At 43.8% G+C, this 19,666-nt stretch overlaps 1 protein-coding gene across 10 annotated transcripts in view; it reads left to right on the forward strand.

Annotated features, from left to right (window-relative positions):
- Window positions 1-12,660, forward strand: part of AMBRA1 (autophagy and beclin 1 regulator 1) — a 270,081-nt gene extending 257,421 nt beyond the window's left edge. For all 10 annotated transcript variants that reach the window (XM_078777592.1, XM_078777593.1, XM_068118880.2 and 7 more), the window contains 3 exons: window positions 2,110-2,297; window positions 10,885-11,142; window positions 11,406-12,660. In XM_078777592.1, the coding sequence (XP_078633718.1) occupies window positions 2,110-2,297; window positions 10,885-11,142; window positions 11,406-12,172 (1,213 nt within the window). In that variant the 3' untranslated portion in view covers window positions 12,173-12,660. The remainder of the gene's footprint in view (window positions 1-2,109; window positions 2,298-10,884; window positions 11,143-11,405) is intronic.
- The last annotated feature ends 7,006 nt before the right edge of the window (window positions 12,661-19,666 follow it).

The raw sequence follows: 19,666 nt of genomic DNA on the forward strand, positions 1-19,666 counted from the left end.
AAAGGGGAGGTGGACATGTTGAAGGTGTGGGTGCATAAAGGCCAATCATTCCTGAGAAAAGTTCACATCTGACGTTCATTTTGCACCAATTATCTTGACTTGCATCGATTAGCCAAACTTGTAAAAATGCGATTTGAACTTGTCATTTTCAATGAACATGTACTCGATCATGTGTGACAGCAATGATGCATGGAAGGTATCAATGGAAAGCTGAGGACCTCCTCTTAATTAGTAAACCACATGCAAATTGTCAAAATAAATAACCTTTGCATATTACCCCCTTGAATTCGGATTACCTTTTTTTTGATACGCACTGTATGTGTATATATATATATATATATATATATATATATATATGTATATATATATATATATATATATATATATATATACATATATATACATATATATACATATATATGTATAAATTCTCCGTAAAATGTAAATTCTGTGTGTATATATATATATATATATATTGTTGGGGTTTTGAGAACCCTGCACTGTGTAAAGTGTTGTAAATATACCCCTTTGTAAATAATTCGCTTTGTGTAAATACCTCCATTCATTGTCAAGATCAAAGGTCGTCCCCTAGTTAGTCCACATCGCAACACGTAGCGAACCATAGGCCCTCTTCATAGTTATTTCATTATTATGTGTTTCAGGTAAGGCTGTGTTTCCAATAGTTTGACTCTACATTGCATTAATCAAATAAGATAGGCCCCATTCGATCCATTTGCTCTCCCTCTCCAAATTGTGGTACGTCGTTGGCAGCAGCCAAAACTCCATTGCGCACGAGGCCAAGAACAGGAAAAAGGGGGAGGAGCCACCGGATCACGGGCGTGGCATCAACTCGTCATCAGAGGTGGAGTCAGCCAGCCCTAAGCAGCCAACCAGCGCCGCGGTGAGCAACCCGGTAGGCGTGCCCTCACAGCCCGCGGCTTGATACGGCCACGAGCCATAAAAGCGACTGCGAGGGACTGCTTAAAAAGAGGAGTGAGGGACTGCAGACGCGTGAGGAGGTTCTTGAGAGAGAAGGGAGAGAGGAGCACTGATGAGCACGAGAGAGGAGCACAGATGAGCACGGCAGAGTTGTGAGGCAGGAGAGTTGGGTCCGTTGACGGCGACAATACCGGGCAGATATTCGCATTATCCATGCGTGAACGAGACACGGAGCTGCCGGCCGCTTTTCGCCGCTGAACCGGAGCGTGGACGTTCGAGCGGGACCTCGACGTCGTGTCACCGGCCTCGGACCTTCCTGCCCGCCAGCTCCTTGGACCGTGTCCCTCTTCCAGATTCCTACCATTGCCATTCTCCCACCCGTGTAAGTCTGTCTGTATTGTCTGGGGCGTTTGATAAGTTAAGCCTGGATAAGCTTGCCCTGTGTTACTTTTATTTCCTCTACCTGTATATTCTCTTCCTTTCCTTTCCTCTTTAATTAATTGTGTATAATAAATCATATTTGTTACTCCTTACTTTGGTTTCCCTCGTCCGATCGTCTTTGTGTTTTCCCCATTGAATATCTGTGGCACGATTTCGGGAGAACCGCTTATGAATCGGGTTAGTCTATTGCTAACGGCTCGAACCTCGGATTGCTAAACCGCTCGGCAATTACCATCTTGTCCGGGATTCGAGCGGGGCCATCCACCTGCTTTGTGGAGGGATTGGCGGAGGTGTCCGGGAATCCCTTGACCAATCACCTTGGCCAATCCCATCCCACAGGGGAGCGGGATAGTTCCAGGAACGGAGACGGCCAGCTTAACAAGACAAGGGGATTAACCACCCCTTGCTAAGGGGAGTGCCGTACTCCGGTTCCGTAACAATATTTTATATATATATATATATATATATATATATATATATATATATATATATATACACACACACACACACACACACACACACACACACACACACACACACACACACACACACACACACACACACACACACACACACATACATACACACACACACACACACACACACACAAACACACACACACACACATGTGTGTGTGTGTAAGAAAGAATTATTCATCCTAGCTTTTCTTTTTCCCTTCAGCATAACTAATATGCAGTTGAGTTTAATAACCATGAAAACTCTTACCAGGTCGAGCCCACGTGTGGCACCTCTCCGGACTGAGCGTGAGATCGCTCTAATGAACGCCATTGGGCTCCAGCCAAGGGGCAGTGGCACAGGTTGGCTCCTTACGTCACGAGCTACCCAGACCCAACGTCCTGTTCATAGTGCTGGTACGCAGACTGATGCTGAACCAAGCCCTGGCACAATACAAGAAGGTAATTGTGTTGGAATGATCTCAGATTTCTTCTAAGTTTGTGAGCACATCGTTGAAATCATTAAGTTAACATTACATGTGCAGCAGAATTATATTTATTTAAGAGGCAGAATGTCATGTGCCGCTAATGAATGTCACGTAGATAATGGCTGAAATCAGACATTACACCACAAAGTTTCTTTAATCTGTAAGTTAACCTTGCTTTTGGTTTGCATTATTATTGGGGAATTTTTTTTTTCTCTCATTCAATATTAAGGTCGCGTCAAAACCAGAAACACCCTTTTACTTAGCAATGAGTCGAATACTTACTTCATCGTTCAACTAAGAGGTGCTTTTAACTGTCGTCCAAAAGTTTTAGTAACTTCTACCTCAATCATTCCTTCTAGTGTAGCAGCATAGCAAACCTGTTGTGCATTTTGTGATACAAGCACCAAATTTGGCACAAATGTACATTAATATGTTGCGAACATTTTCAGATATTGGGCCACTTGAAATTCCGTAATTTTTTTTTTCAATTTTTTTCAAATTTCGTAATTTCAAATTTTTCGGGTGACACCGTCACAATTTCGGTCTTCGAGGCCGGCCGATATAGTGGGGCGGCTTAGCCCAAATATTCAAAAGAATTGTGCATTTTGTGATACAAGCACCAAATTTGGCACAAATGTACATTAATATGTTGCGAACATTGTGTGGTCAGCAATGAAGACGAGAGTCTGAATTACATGTATGCAAAAGACCTTGTGAACCAGTGAAGCAAATACACGGGTAAGCATGAATTAAATCTAGGGCATGATATAATTTCCATGATGTTTACCTCTACACTCAATGGTGGAAGGAGGTAATGTTTTGATCCCAGCTTGTCTGTATGTCTGTTTGTCTGTTAGTCCACAAAATTCCAGACAAAGCTTGTAGTAGTGGTAGTTGTAGTGGTAGTGGTGATAACAGAAATTGTTATATAGAACTGAACTTATATTATTATTATATGCAGAAAATAACTTCATTTCTATATGCCCTGCAGTGGACAGGTTAATTGGTTTATGCACTGAAGGGGTCACCCTGGTGTGCACTGCTGTGTTCTGCCTCACTGAGTTGTTCAGGTATGATGTACTCAGCACAAGCTTCCGGTCGGCCCGGAGGTGGGGGTGCGGGGCCTGTCACGGAACGTCAAAACAAACGGCCTGCCGGGGCCGCCCAAAAGTCGGGCGTGAGGGGCGCGTCCACTAATGGAACGCCTCTCGCTTCCCAGATCGAGGGCCACGTGGTCAGGAGAACCTCGTCCCTTCCGGTCACACTTTGCCTATCGGCCGGCCTCGAAGACCGAAATTGTGACGGTGTCACCCGAAAAATTTGAAATTACGAAATTTGAAAAAATTTGAAAAAAAAAATTACGGAATTTCAAGTGGCCCAATATCTGAAAATGTTCGCAACATATTAATGTACATTTGTGCCAAATTTGGTGCTTGTTTCACAAAATGCACAATTCTTTTGAATATTTGGGCTAAGCCGCCCCACTATTCAAACTGCACAAGTGTCATCTTGATGCAAGTTTTAATTTGGTTTCTTTTCTTTTGTGGGGGTTACCAAAGCCTGCTATTCTTTGATATTTGATAATTTTTTAAACCTTGCATTTGAAAACCTGATCCATTTCACTGAAGCTGCATTGGCTCCATGGCGCTTCATTGAAAAAGTAAGGCAAAAATGTTTGTTTTGGTGGTTGTGCATTTGTGTGTGCATGTTTGTACTTCATCCATTGCTGCTATTTTATTGTCAGCCCTATATTTGAAACAATAGCATTCATAGATAATAATTTTGTTATCTTTAGGTTGGTGCAGAAAATATGCCAGTGGTACACCCATTCCTTCACGAAGAGTGGGCGAGCTATCACCGGAACCTAGGCCAAGTTCCAAATTCCTGCCCTAACCTAGAGAGGGCATTGCATCATCAGCGCAGCCACCCGCTCAGCCAATGATGCTACCCCGCAGCCTTCTGCTGCATACTGAGAAGAAGAAGAAGAACTCTCACTCTCACACACTCACTATCTCTCTCCGAAAGGCCATCTGGAAAACCCTCCGATCTACTTTCTCAACATTGCTCTCAAATAAGTTCCGTCACTCAAGCGTTTGGGTCTCACTATAAAAAAAATTTTTTTTTTTTTTTTTTTTTTTTGTATACTGAATCGAGGCTCGTGAAAGAGCTAACATTTATTTCACAAACAAATCAACCAGACAAACAAAATATATAAAAATATGGAGCGGAAGACGAGATGGGGAGAGAAGGGGAAGCACACAAACACAACATTTGAGAGCAGGGAGATGTGTGGGAGTGAAAGAGCTTGGGGGGAGGAGCCGTGGGAAGGGGGGGGGGGGGGTTGTTAGATTCTGGTACTGAGCTTCTCACTTCCAGGACAACAGCAACAGCAACAACAACAACATGCATTTTAAGGCCATTTTCCCTGCTAGAGCGGGGGTTAGCCTTGCGGTCCCCATGACCGCTCAGCTTGACCTTGCTAGACTTTGCTCAGCTCAGCTAGACCTTGCGGTCCCCATGACTCACTCAATCTTCTCCATTTTGCCCTATTTTCTGCATCTCTCCTTGTTAACCCCTTTGCCCGCATTTCTTCTTCCACCATCTTTAGCCAAGTCTTTCTCGGTCTTCCCCGTCCTCTACTTCCTTCTACATTAATTTCCATCACTCATCATCACGGCAAAAAGGGTTGGCGTCAGGAAGGGCATCCGGCCGTAAAACATTGCTTCAAATAGGGGACCGAAAAACAACAACAACCACGGTTCCCGAAAAAGGCCAACCCCCGCTTTGCGGGGAAAAATGGCCTCTAAAGGTGGTTATACTCTTCTCAACCAGTCACTTTCATCCTTCCTCAACACATGACCAAACCATCTCAACCTGTTCCTCTTCACAGCATCAATCACAGGCAATATTCCCATCATCTTTCGCAATTCATCATTTGTCTTCCTCTCTCTCAACGATACTCCGCACATCCATCGAACCATTCGCATTTCCACCCTTTCCAGCCTTCGTTGCTGCTCTACGTTCATTACCCATGTCTCGCTCCCATAAATCATAACACTTCTCACACATGCAGCATACACCTTTCCCTTCAGCTTCAGCGACACTCTCCTCCTCATCAGCACGCCACTCAGTTCCCGAAACTTCTTCCATGCACATCTCGCTCGTGCAACCGTTGCCGAGTCTGATCCACCTTCTTCATTCAGCATGTCTCCGAGGTAGCAAAATGTTTTCACACCTTCCAGCTTCACGCCGTCTCCAAGATCCAACTCAACATTTCCTCCATCTGCAGCTCCCTCTGTGCACACCTTACATTTGAATGTAGCTGCCACACTGGTAAATGACCCTCTCAGACCACTACATTTTTGATGAACCCACTCAGTGCACATTGTACATTGAATGGAGTTCACTCCGACACCCTTCCTGCACACAGCACACAGCCACTTCCCAGTTCTTTCCACCTCACCACATGCTTTACCATTTGCCATCACCTTCGTCTTTCCGATATTCACCTTCAGACCTTTTGTCTCCATACATTCCTTCCACTTGTTCATCTTTTCCTTCAGTCCATCCATACTTTCTGCAATCAACACCAGATCATCTGCACACAACAACTCCCACGGTAAACCCTCCTTTACGTTCTGAGCCAGCACCTCCATCACAGCTACAAATAGTCGTGGACTTAGTACCGACCCCTGATGCACTCCCACCTTCATCTCAAACTCACCACTGTTCCCGTCCTTCGTCCTTACAGCTGTGCGCGCTCTTTTGTACATTGCCATCACTACTCTGATCAACCATTCCTCCACTCCTAACTTCCAGGACAGCAGTTGGTATTTCAAAAAAGTGGATTTGGGGTGAAATTAGCGGGGGTAGAAAAGATCAAGGTTTTGGATGGGGGAAGATAAGAGATGGTGGTGAACAGCTGTTTTAAAGACCTGGAGGGTGGAGTGGGATTGAAGAGAGTGAGGGAGTTTGTTCCAGAGGTGGGAGAAAAGAGGAATGAAGGAGTGAAGGTGAGCAGAGAGTCTTGATTTTGGCAGTTTAACCATAAGAGGGTTGCAGGCAGATCTTGTGTGACCTGTAGGAATATTTGGGGGACAGAGCCCAGAGAGAGGTGGGGGGGGCAAGGCCAGAGAGGAGTCAGTAGAAGACGGAAAGACCACCAACCTGCTTGCGGTGAGTGAGTGAAAGGCGAGATCTGCTATGATCTTTCCTGGGAAAACCACATTTCCAAGCTGGCCTCCAAAGCCAGTCGCCGACTGGGCATCCTCTGCCGTGCGAAGCCCTTTCTTGGCAGTACTGAGCTTCTCACCACTTACAAAGCTTTCCCCACAGCTTGATGGAGTGTTGCTCTCCCCTCTGGGCTGGTGCTCCTTACTCACACCTCGCTTGGCTTCATGGTGTAGAAACCAAGGCTTTTAGAATCATTATCTCCTGCGATGAAGCTGATTCTGAGGGCCTTTTTTCATTCTCTCACCACAGGTAGGTTGGCAGGCTCTCTGTCTTCTACAAACTCCTCTCCCCCAGCCCTGTTTGTGCTCTGTCCCCCAAATATTCCTGCAGGATGCACAAGATCTGCCAGCAACCCCCTTCTGGTGAAACTGCCAAAATCAAAACTCTCTGCTCACCTTCGCTCTTTCATTCCTCTTTTTTACTGCCTCTGGAACAAACTCCCACACTCTCTTCAATCCCACTCCTCCCTCCAGGTCTTCAAAACAGATGTTCACCACCATCTCTTATCTTGATGCAATCCCATCCAAAACCTTGATCTTTTCTACTCCTGTTAATACACCCCAAACCCACCCCCTTCAAATTCCGTTTTCTTTCCTGAAAGTCCCTGTAGTGTCCATCTTGTTTATACCGTGTACCTCGCCCCAGCCCTCTCTCTTCCACAGATCTTCCAATGTCCCTGTTCCCTACAGGTGTTGTGCTTACCTCTCTCTCCCCCTCTTGTCACTCGCTCTCCCTTTATTATATGTTGTATGTGTTTGCTCTCATATGAGCCTCGACTGAGTATGCAAAAAAATACAAAAAAATAAAAAGTATGCACACCCATAGTGGATCGATGTGGATGTCCATTACGTTGTGGCAATTAAAATATTGCTGTGTTGAATGTATACATTTAGTATGAAAGAAGCAATTAAGGTGGAAAACAAAACATACAACTGCAGTACATAAATATAGCTTTATCTAGTACATCGAGTTCTGGATATTCCTTTTCTTTCGTTTGTTCTTTGAGACCTTTTCTAAGCGGAAATGCACCGTTACTCAGTTGCCTTTATTTGTCCTATTGGCAAAACCGAAATTTTACACTCCTCTTCTCTTCAGTATAAGTCAAGGAATAAGTGATTACATTTTGGCACAGTTCTATAATGAAGATCTCAGTACAGTTGAAGAAGTCGTTACTGACCTAACTTGCATTATCCAAAATTCATTCCTCTATACTGGACCTGAGAGCACACCTACAAAGCAAAAACTAAACCCAGCATGTTGTCAATGAATTGCTCAATTAGAATAACAAAAATACACAAATTTCAAAAAGACACAAAGATCACCATGTGCAATGCCAAGCGTCGGCTGGAGTGGTGTAAAGCTCACCGCCATTGGACTCTGGAGCAGTGGAAACACGTTCTTTGGAGGAGTGATGAATCACGCTTTACCATCTGGCAGTCCGACGGACGAATCTGGGTTTGGCGGATGCCAGGAGAGCGATACCTGCCCGAATGCATAGTGCCAACTGTAAACTAATGGTCTGGGGCTGTTTTTCATGGTTCGGACTGGGCCCCTTAGTTCCAGTGAAGGGAAATCTTGATGCTACAGCATACAATGACATTCTAGACGATTGTGTGCTTCCAACTTTGTGGCAACAGTTTGGGGAAGGCCCTTTCCTGTTTCAGTATGACAATACCCCCGTGCACAAAGCGAGGTCCATACAGAAATGGTTTGTTGAGATCGGTGTGGAAGAACTTGACTGGCCTGCACAGAGCGCTAACTTCAACCCCATCGAACACCTTTGGGATGAATTGGAACGCCGACTGCGAGCCAGGCCTAATCGCCCAGCATCAGTGTCCGACCTCACTAATGCTCTTGTGGCTGAATGGAAGCAAATCCCCACAGCAATGTTCCAACATCTAGTGGAAAGCCTTCCCAGAAGAGCGGAGGCTGTCATAGCAGCAAAGGGGGGGCCATCTCCATTGTAATGCCCATGATTTTGGAATGAGATGTTTGACGAGCACATGCGGTGTGATGTTCGGGTAATACTTAATAAATGTTACTTTAAGTGATAACAGTTTTGAAGTATATTTGGTATGTAATACATAGACCTCATAGTTTTAACAAGTTTTACGTCATGTTGTAAATGTCTTGTTGCATTTTCTGTGTTAGTTTTAATTCCGCCTCATTTGTGTTCATGTATATGTAATACAAACATTCTGTATATTTATTTGGCACATCTCCTTTCAACCAATTTCTTTTGATGAATGCAAACCACATCCTATTTATTAACTAGCTTTACCGAATAGTGATGTACAGTTTTTAAGCTATCAAAATCAAAGCAGTGAATGCCACTATAGTATAACAATGTTATATTATGGAGACAAAGTTTCCACTGAATGCGATGTATGGCAATGAAGGTGCATATGTGGGTGAGGGTTGGGGGGGAGGGTGTGATGAACAAACCATGAAGGGTTGAGTATGAGGTTGGTGGTGTGAAAGGAAGGGAGAGATGGAGGTTATGTTGCATCTATTAAGGGGGTAGGAAAGGGAAGAGTGTGGGAATGGAGAGTTTGGCAACTTGGGAGGAAGCTGGAGTGGTAGGATGAGAGGGGAGAGCGGAGGTTAATATCTGGAGCATTTAGGACTTGTCACAATATTTGCTTGCCGATGTAATAAATGGCACCTAATATTGGCCTTTTTGGAACCACCTGGCCAATGAAGTCGCCATGGCCATTATGTTTTCTGGTTGTCCGTGCGTCCAATCCGTGATAGGTTTTCGTTATCGTGATAACTTGAGAACATTTGAAGGGTTCTAAGTCAAACTTGGTACAGGTGTGTATAATGATGTAAAGATGAACTGATTAGATTTGGGGTCACGAGTTCAAAGGTCAGAGATTGTGTGAGGTGCAAATCCTGTTACTGCGATAACTTGTGAACCATTGATGGGATTTTGACCAAAGTCTGTACAGTTATGTATTCTGATGCAAAGATGAACTCATTTTGGGGTCAAAGGTCAGAGTCTGTAATAGGTTTATAACTTGAGAATGGCTGAAGGGATGCAAGTCAAACTTGGTACAGGTATGTATAATGATGCAAAGATTAAACAATTCGATTATGGGGTCAAAAGGTCACATGTCCCAAGAGGTAAAAATTCTGTTGCCCAGCTAACTTGTGAAGCAGTCATGGGATTTTCACCAAACTTGGTATAATTATATATTATGATGCAAAGATGAGCTGATTAGATTTTCGTGTCAAGAGGTTAAAGTTCAGAGGTCATGTTAAGTTACAATTATTTAGTTACTGCAATAACTTCAGAACTGCTGAAAGGATCCAAGTCAAACTTGGTACAGGTATCTTTATCTATCATGATGTGAAGAACTCATTAGATTATGGTGTAAAGAGGTCAAAGGTCAGAGGTCATGTTAAAGAATAATTCTGTTACCAGGCCAACTTGTGAACCAGTGATGTGATTTTTAACAAACTTGATATAAGTATGTATGATGCAAAGATGAAATGATTGTATTATGGCATTCAGAGGTCAATAGGTCATGTCAGGTAAAAATTCTGTTACTGCGCTAACTTGTGAACCAGTGATGGGATTTTGACCAAACTTGGTACAAGTACATATTATGATGAAAAGGTGAACTGATTAGATTTCGGCATCAAAAGTCAAAGGTCATATCAGATAAAAATGTGGTACTTGAGAACAGCTGGAGGGATTTAAATCAAACTTGGCACAAGTATGTATAATGATGTGAAAACGTGAGCGGAGGCATATCGGTCAACATCGCGAAGTTGGAGAGGACCATTCTAGTTTATATATTTTTTACAATTAATTTGTATGGATAAATGTACAATCTTGGAGAGTGGTGGGATAGCTGTAAAATATATGAGGGGTCTCCTGTTTATTATGCATGCAAATATGAAGGACCTTTTAACCCTACCCCTTTATTGGTCCATGCATGTCCCCTCCCTCCTTCCCTGCCCCCCCCCCCTCCCCACCCACCACCCCCCCCCACCCCCAACTCTACTTCCAACTTTGCTCAACCTTTCTGCCTATTCCCACATTCCCTTACTCTTGTTGCTTTTGCATATAATTCCCCCTTTTTCTAAATTTATGTTTATAATATCAAAAACTAGTTTAACTATGCAAAGCTCTTATTCATGAATATGATTGATTTTTACTTTTGATTTTACTTTTTTTCCAATTCTCCTTTTTCACATTGCTCTTTCTGTGCCATGCATCACCAACTTAAATGTCATTTTCTGCCTGGAGCTCAACATTCTACCTTGACACCATATTGTGCTCTTTGATTGGACTTTTCTTATCCATTTTTGTCTATCAGATGACAGTGATGAGCATTTGAGTGCAAGCAGCAGTGAGAGCAGCTCATCTGGAAGCTCTCCAGAGAGCCATCTGCCACAAAGAGCAACTGGTGACTCACCTGGCTCTCCTCATGATGATTCCACTGACACAATAAACAATGTAATCGACAGTTACCATGCATTGTACCATCAACATGAGACAGCAGATCAAGCCATGACTGCCTCTCCAGCATCAGCTCATGCTTCACCACCTGGGACCTTGCAAAGTGATTTATCAGGTATACCAGAGCATCGAGTTTCGGAATGGGGCCTCCACTGTCGGCCCAGCACTGAGATTGTTTGTGGTGTTGTCAGGTGATTGCTTTTGGGATGTGAACTTACCAGTTATCTAAGTTGCTGTGTAAATATGGTTGTTGGCCTATTGGGTTTGCTGTGTGGTCAGTTCATGATTTGAATCTGCTTTTCTCTGGTGTTATGCAAGATCATTTTCTTTCCCAGTACCTGTCTTATAAAGCACTTTTTGTTCCATTTCTGCTTTTAGACAACCATGGAGAACTTTCAGATCAAACTGAACCAACAGCTCCTGTGGCAGTGGTAGCTGCAGATTCTACTGTTGAAGAAAATGGTGCTGAAGCCAGCGGCAGCAATTCTGAGGAAGCAAATGATGTAGCTGTCTCTCTGGCAACCGAAGATGCAGCTGTTGTCTGCCACCGCTTGACATCTGGGGGCATGTCTGCTGTAGTGACACGAGGCCGTGTAACTACAGTGGCTTCCATGGGGGGCTTTGGAAATGAGATAGTGGTGAGCCATGTGGTCAGTTCAAGTGCCCAGACAGCTCCTGAGGGCCGTGGTCATGTTCCGGGACCAGCAGCAAATACACCACCCACGGATTTATCTCTGGGAGCAGAAGGTAGTGGCCTACCTTGTCTCGATATTACCCTTCCTCAGAATGTATTCTCCACTGATGCACATAGCAGGACACACAATGAAAATTTAATACCCATTGAAGTGAGTTCAGAAAATATTCCTGACCTAGCTGACAACCGGCCAGGTGAAGAAGAATTTCGGAGCTCCAGTGTTATCTCTAACTTAGCTTTGCAGCTGCAGCAGGACAGAGAAGCTGCGGAAAGTATGACGGACTCAGATGATGAATTTGAAGGACCTTCTCGGGAGGAATTTATTTCATCCCTGGCGGAAATAAGGAGAAATGTGCCTGTAAGTATGGAAACCGAGAGAGAATTAGAAGAAAATGACAATAGTCCAGAAGACCATTTGGATTTGTTTTGTGGAGATTATTCTCACTGGTAAATGTTGATCTGCTGGCTGCACAGATCAGTAATGCTTAGTTTCCAGTTAACATCAGAATTTTATTTGAGCTATGCATTTCATTTGATGTCTTTGTAAAAAAAAAAAAAAAAAAAAACCCCAAAAATTTGGTGTTAATTGTTATTTTTCTTTGTTCACTCTCACATGCCATTGAGTTGAACAGCCAAGTTGGTAATCTTTATCGAATATCGTGCATTGTCCAGACTCACTGTTTTGCTTCAATTGTAAATGCGAATTATTTTATTTTGATTATAATTCTGGGCACTTTCTTCTGGAACTGCAGACGGTTGCTGAGGTTCTGTTTTTTTTGGTAACACCGTGAAACCATCGAGAAATAATAAATATGCTGTTGAGTTAACTTTTTTATGAGAGGGGTGGGAGTTGCATTGCTGCTTATAATTGACAAGCCCAGTTCTGATGCTGGTGCATTGCTCAAAACATCTTTAATAAAGTTTGAGACTTCCCACAAATATTTTCCTTCTGTATTGATCTTGTCCACCGTATGCATCATCTCCTGCCCCTCATTTCTCCCCATACCCATTGTTTGTCTGTCTCTATTTTGGCCTTCAACTCTGCTGTTGTTGTTTCATCCCTGTCTCAACTGTTCCCTCTCTGTCTCAACTGTTCCCTCTGTCCTGTTGTGGCCTGATCCGTTCAGTGTAATAATTCCAGCTCTTCTACGAGCCTCAACTTTATATATAAAAAACTCGGCCAATCGAGCAAGTCATTCGAAGTAAGACACGACAAATCCCAACCAAAATTGCACATTGCCAAAAATTTTTTTTTTTTAAACGGAAAATGTGATGCATTGCAAAGAGCAGGATTCCTAAATACGGCTATTTATAACTTCAGGAAACAGGATTTATAACTTCTGGCCAATATAATTGATATTTTATAGGCACTGAAAAGGAATCTATCTGTGAAGGTAGGTGGTGTTCAAAATCCTAGACTATTAATTTCAGCTTCTGACTCATGTGCTGAGAATCAGCTCAAGTGGAGTACAGAGTCCTGCATGCCAAAATATAATCTGCCTAATAAAATGGCTTTGGTGCAGTGCACCTGGCTGGGAGTGACCTTCGTCCACAAATTCCACAAAGAGTCATAACAAAGTGAACAAATATACGAAAGTATTCCATCACTTCTACACTGATCACTTAATAAGAAACAAAACACACTTCATCCTCTCCCTTTTTAGGGCGTAGCCCCATAAGGCAAAGCCGTCCAGAACAGTGTTTGTCTGTCCATATGTATGTCTGTATGTATGTCCCCTCAAACATACACCAATCAGAGCTGAGGATCTGGTCACATGACAGGGTGAAGTGATGTCATTACAACGGCTGACTCCACACACCGCCATTTTGATTCCGATGCCATTTAGGCTGGACATATCGTTGAACCTGTCATGTATCACAATCTGCATGCTCTACCTTTACGTTTTTCATTCAGTGTGAAACACAAACAAACATGTGAAACACATGAAGTAAAACACGTGAAAATAAGGATCTTTTATAACACTCGATTGTTATCTTGGCTGTAGTTGTTGTTGTTTGTGGGGTATTTCTGTGCAGTTTTATATTTTTTTTATATCGCTTCGCAAAACATCACTACTGTATATATAATTTTGTATGCTCATTCCGTGTCCTTCTATAGGGTTTCTACTGTCGTAGAATAATAAATGTTTCCATTCAAACTGCTGTGTGTATAAACCATACATTAGCGCTTCTTCCTCTGTAAACTCGCAAAAAAGCAATTAGAACTGACAATTTCGTGATTAAACAAACGATTTTTTACGGTATAGATGTTTGGTTCTTGTGTTTACAGGGTTGGTCTCTCCGTATATATGTATGTATGTATGTATGTATGTATGTATGTATGTATGTCCCTCACATATTTAGCCGACATCTTGGGTGAGTTTTATAGCCGACAATTACATTTCTGAAAGGTAGAATGTAATGTAATTTGGCTTTGCTAGTTATGTTTCTTTCAACACTCTTCAGGGAACGTTCATATATTACGTCATATACCTGGTTGGGGCAAATTATCACACTTGATGATTGGGGGGAACTGAAATTATGACAACAGGGTAATGATATATGATGGGTGGGGGAGGGGGTGCATGCCCCCCAGATCATATATAATTAAAACTTTAATTAAGGGCTCTTCAAACATTGAAGTATTTCTTATGACTGTCTCCAACCACCCTAAGCCTGGTGTTGGCTTAACGGTTAGGGTTATTTTAGTTGGCTTAACGGTTGTTGTTTGGCTTAACGGTTAGGGTCCATGTCTGGCTTTGGATCCTAGAGTCCTGAGTTTGAATCCCGGTCAGCTGTTGAATTAACACCAGGTGGGGTTGGCTCAGCCTGTGTCATCCTTCCGAGGTTGGCAAAATGAGTACCAACTCACTGGGTCCTCTCTCAAGGACGTTGGTGGCAGGATTTGCACTCCGGCTGCCGTAGAACACCTCATTCTGTAACACACACACAGTGGTGTGTGTCAGGATGGTGCTGAGGTCACTTTGATAGTGTTGACTAACTGACCAACATCTTACTATAATTCACCAAATGTCCGTCCGTCTGTCTGTCCGTCCGTTCGAAGGTACCGCAAAAACGCTGAGCTGATCACAACTATATTTTGGGTGGATAATCCTGGGATCTCCTGGAGTAAAATAGGGTATATTGTTTTTCCAATTTCAGCTATGGCCTCCAGCATTTTCAGGTTTGGACTCCCGCATAACGTTATTTTCCCGGGTGCCGCACAGCTGCACCGGTCGGCTGCACCGATCGGACTCGGTGACCTCGGACAAAGACCCTTTAATAAGGACATGGGTTGAATCCCTGCTTGAGAGAATGCCAACCCCCTCCCCGCCATCACGGTCATCTCTCCAACTCACAATCCCATGAGATATGTGGAAAGGACGACCCAAAACCAATTATCTTCTTTTTGATTTGTATATAAATATCATTAAAAGTAAATAAGGACCTCGGCCAAAATTCAAACGACCAAAGTTCAAACGACGTGAGTTTAATCTCTACATGAGAGAATTCCACATTGCTATTTGGGCAGTGTATATGCTAACAGATCGCTGTCTCCATCAATCTTGCCAAGGCCGCAACACCTATCGGCTCAAAATCCTTTTAACTGTTGACTTGGTAGTTTTTGCAATGAAGGAAACATTAACAATGATGTTAAAAGTTTATTTTGTGATTAATTTGTGATTGGAGTTATATTGTTTGGAATGAAAAAAGAGATATCGAGTTCAAGTGAATGACGACATGCCGTGATGGTTTCTACTTTCTACACGTGAACTTTGCGGATCGCCATATGCAGATTCGCCATGGACCCACGATCGATGTTTCTATACGTGAACGTGCCCGTTTGTTTGCGAACGGGTATGTTTTTCATGGAAGTCCTTCACGAACTTGCTGTCCATGTCTGACGTGCGACTGAGGGTGCTACAGGAATATGGAATGTATTGGTTTCATGCTTTAGCATTCGCCGTATCTGCATTGCCTGTATGCTTCTGGCCTCCCACCCGTGCGTAGCACGGGTATCTCACTAGTATTGAATAAACCAGTGTCTCAATGCAATCTCTTCACTTCCATGGTGAGAGACAGTTAAAGTACTTCAAAGTAATTTAATACTTACATTCTTTGCTAACTGGTATCTCCATCCAGATCATACTATCCTCTTCAACGAAAGTATCAAACAAGCTCGGCTATGCCGCTGTTAGACATTCAGTCTTGTTTTTACCTGCGACATGTTGCAGGTCAACAAGAGCTTCACTTGTTGTTGCTGGGGGTCGATTTTTGAAATGTGCACCGATTGGTCAGACAGCTGCTGGACCACACCCATATCTGTCACCTACCCACCACTGAGACGAAATGCTATGGCCACCATCTTGGTTTTCTGGTGGGCCTAACACATTGAGGTTGTCGGCCTCTGCTGATTTATACACTGCCCCGGTTTGTTGCATCAGATTTCCATTGGCTTTATTTGGTTCGATTGTTATTCACTATGAGTAGAGAGCGCTTTGTGTCCAACGGGAAGAGTAGATAGTGCTTTGTATCAAACGGCATGAGTACATCTCGCTTAGTGTCTAACGGGAAGAGTAAGTTGCTCTTCGTGTCAAATGGGATGAGTCGAGAGTGCTTCGTGTCAAAAGGACCGATTGCAGAGCTCTCCGTGCCCAACGGGATGTGTAGATAGCACTTGGTGTCCAACGAGAAGAGTAGAGAGCGCTTCCTGTCCAACAGGACGACTGCAGAATGCTGTTAATGATCAGAACTATTTTCTTATCATGTAGCCACTCGTGGGTGCAGCGAGTTGGTTATGTGTGCAGTGTAGTAATATTGACACCCAGCCAATCATCAGCCAGTATTGTCACAACATGCGCTATATTTATTCAGCAATGGCCTCCTTCATGAAAGGGGTGCATTGTGACGATGTCTAAAGACAAGGCATCAAAACATCGCCCCAACAACTGTGTCATGCACATACTGTATCTGTTAAGAAACAGGATATTCGTACCTTCACAGATTCTGTGTGTGTGTGTGTGTGTGTGTGTGTGTGTGTGTGTGTGTGTGTGTGTGTGTGTGTGTGTGTGTGTGTGTCTCTGTGTCTCTGTCTATGTCTATTAATTACATACTATTGAAATATACCTTTAACCCTTTAGACTGCTGAGACCCCTTTGACCTTTGAAAACCACTTAAGTATCCCAAGATCCTTGAGACCCCTAAATACCCTTAAAGCCCCTGTCACACCTTGACGATTTAGCCAGCGTATGCCGACGTATCAAAATTTAGTGCTGGTGTGAGTCATACGCTGACATACGCCGACAAATTTTGTGCATGCACGAAATTTGTCGACGAGCTCGGCGTACTACGACGTATGCCAGCGTGCTTCAGCGTGCTCTTAACGTAGCCAAATTTTTAATATGTCGGCATACGCTGGCTAAAACGTCAAGGTGTGACAGCGGCTTAAGACACAGGGGACCCAAAATACCCTGAGAAACCAAAATACCCCGAACACCCAGGTGACCCAAAATACCCTGGACTGTCTGACTTGTCTAGTCTTGAAGCAATGGGTGCGTGGAAAAGGGCCAAAATGCAAAATGTCACTCCTCAAATCCTTAATTATTTACTGTAAAGTACCTGATTATGATAACTACAACAGAACCATTATTGATTACAAGACCTTGATACTTCATTTGACAGACTTCACAGTGGGGTGTTTTGATGTATGTATATTTACTTCTCTACCGTAATTACTTAGGAATCTGTGATGTATCGAAAACGAGAGTGGTCTTGATTATTTATGAAAAATCGCTGTGTTTCAGTCATGATAATTATTTGATGAAGCAAGGGCAACCTTAGTGTTTTGAATTTTTAAAGTATGTTATCCAGTCTTCAAGATCACCAAGTACAATATCCCATGTATTGATGGTGTTGGAGATATGAGTCCTTAAAAATGGCCAAATTGCCAAAAGTGGCTTTTTAGACCCTGGTCGCAAACTTCAACACCCCACAGCACCGTGTTGGGCAGAGATCTCATGGAGAACTTTTTACCCAGAGTCCACCATATAGTTGTCTATACATATGTGAAATATCAAGTAGCACCTCAGTCATGGAACGAAAACCAATTTCTAGCTGATTTTCCACCTGCTGCACATGACCTATTTCTCGCTCTTGATCGCTTGCCGATCTCACCTTGTACATTCACAGAGAGGGGGTGCGGTCACAGCTCCTGCCATCCAGTTGTCTCCTGGCCTTGTCGCTTTCTCATTGACTAGAGCTTTGGAGGGTTGGGCCCCCTGGTGAGCAGCTGATTCTGACGCAACTTCCACCATGACATGCACAGCATGCCAATGATGGCGTCTATTGTGTTGTCAATGGGAGTTTTTCAGGCCATGAAAGGTGTAATGTATCAGGCTGGGAAGACCGTTTGAGTGCACCATCAGTCGTTTATTGTGCAGCCGGGAAAACCACAAGTGCCCAGCGTAGGCCCAGCTTCCTCTGCCAAGCCGTATGCCCCGCCTCCTTTATATCCGCCTTCCGGTTTAATCCCATGCAATACATAACATCTCCCCCCCCCCCCCCCCCCTCCCCTCCCATTAGCAGTGAAAATACCAATGTGAAAATAACAGTGAAAAGCATACCAATGCATACAAAAATACAGACATACAAAATTGCGAAATTGGCAAATGCAAAATTGAATGCGAAAATTTAATTGAAATTGAAAATCGAATGCAAAATGCATACAAGAATATTAGCTACAAGTCAAGGCGAGTAGGCGCCTTTCGAACTCTGGATGATCGTCGGGGTGCAAAGCCGCCACACGGCTCCACTGGTGGTGCTGCAACAGCATTATGGGGTTCAGCCTTAGGGAGTGGTGCAAAGCCGCCACACGGCTCCACTGGTGGTGCTGCACCAGCGTTATGGGGTTCAGCCTCAGGGAGTGGTGCAGTACTATCTGCGGCAACAATGTCGCTGTTCACAAGTTCAGGAAGTGGCGAGATATCATTTGTGAAAATGACAGACAGGATCACAGGACCGATACCGGACATGATCAAGGTGCCTCCGGACGAATCAATTGTCCTCTAGTTTGATAACGTAGGACAACGGTCCCTCATTTTTGTGAACCCGCCCTGGTAACCAAACCATTCCGCGACCAAAGTTTCTCACAAACACCGGGTCCCCGACCTTTATAGAGCGCTGTACAGCATGTTTGTCATGGTGAAGTCTCTGTTTCCACTGATTTTGATGCACAACCGACACCACGTCTGGTCTTAGACAATCCAGTCGTGTACGCAAACGTCGTTTCATCAGCAGCTCAGCTGGTGTCACCCCTGTCGTTGTGTGGGGAGTGATGTGGTAAGCGAAAAGCACACGTGATAGTCTGGTATGAAGGCTTCCGCCGGGTATCTTACTTAGGCCAGACTTGACAAAACTCACAGAGCTTTCAGATAGTCCATTTGAAGCTTGATGGTGTGGGCTCACAAACTTGTGAATTATACCATTCAGGCGGGTGAATTCAGAACTTGAGAAACAGGTTCCATTGTCAGTGACTATCAGGCGTGGCAAACCATGAGTGGCAAAGCACTGGCGCAGCCTCTCTATGGTAGCGTGTGAGGTTGCTGTATGTGTTACATAGGCGTCGATCCATTTAGTGTGAGCGTCCGTAACAACAAGGATCATACGGCCTTCGATGGGTCCAGCATCGTCAAGCTGAATCCTCTGCCATGGTTCAGTGGGCCATTCCCAGGGGTGTAATGGTGCCTTAGCAGGGGCGTTTCGACTGCTTTGGCATGGATAACAATGTTTCACACTGTTCGATGTCAGAGTCGAGGTGAGGCCACCAGACATAGTTCCGTGCCAGCGATTTCATTCTTACAATGCCTGGATGACAATCGTGAAGCTGGTCCAAAATCTTTGTGCGCAAGTTTGGGGGAATGACCACTCGGCATCCCCACAGCAAGCA

The sequence above is a fragment of the Myxine glutinosa genome, chromosome 1, assembly GCF_964187855.1.
Source record: "Myxine glutinosa chromosome 1, kmMyxGlut1.1, whole genome shotgun sequence".
Lineage (NCBI taxonomy): Eukaryota > Metazoa > Chordata > Myxini > Myxiniformes > Myxinidae > Myxine > Myxine glutinosa.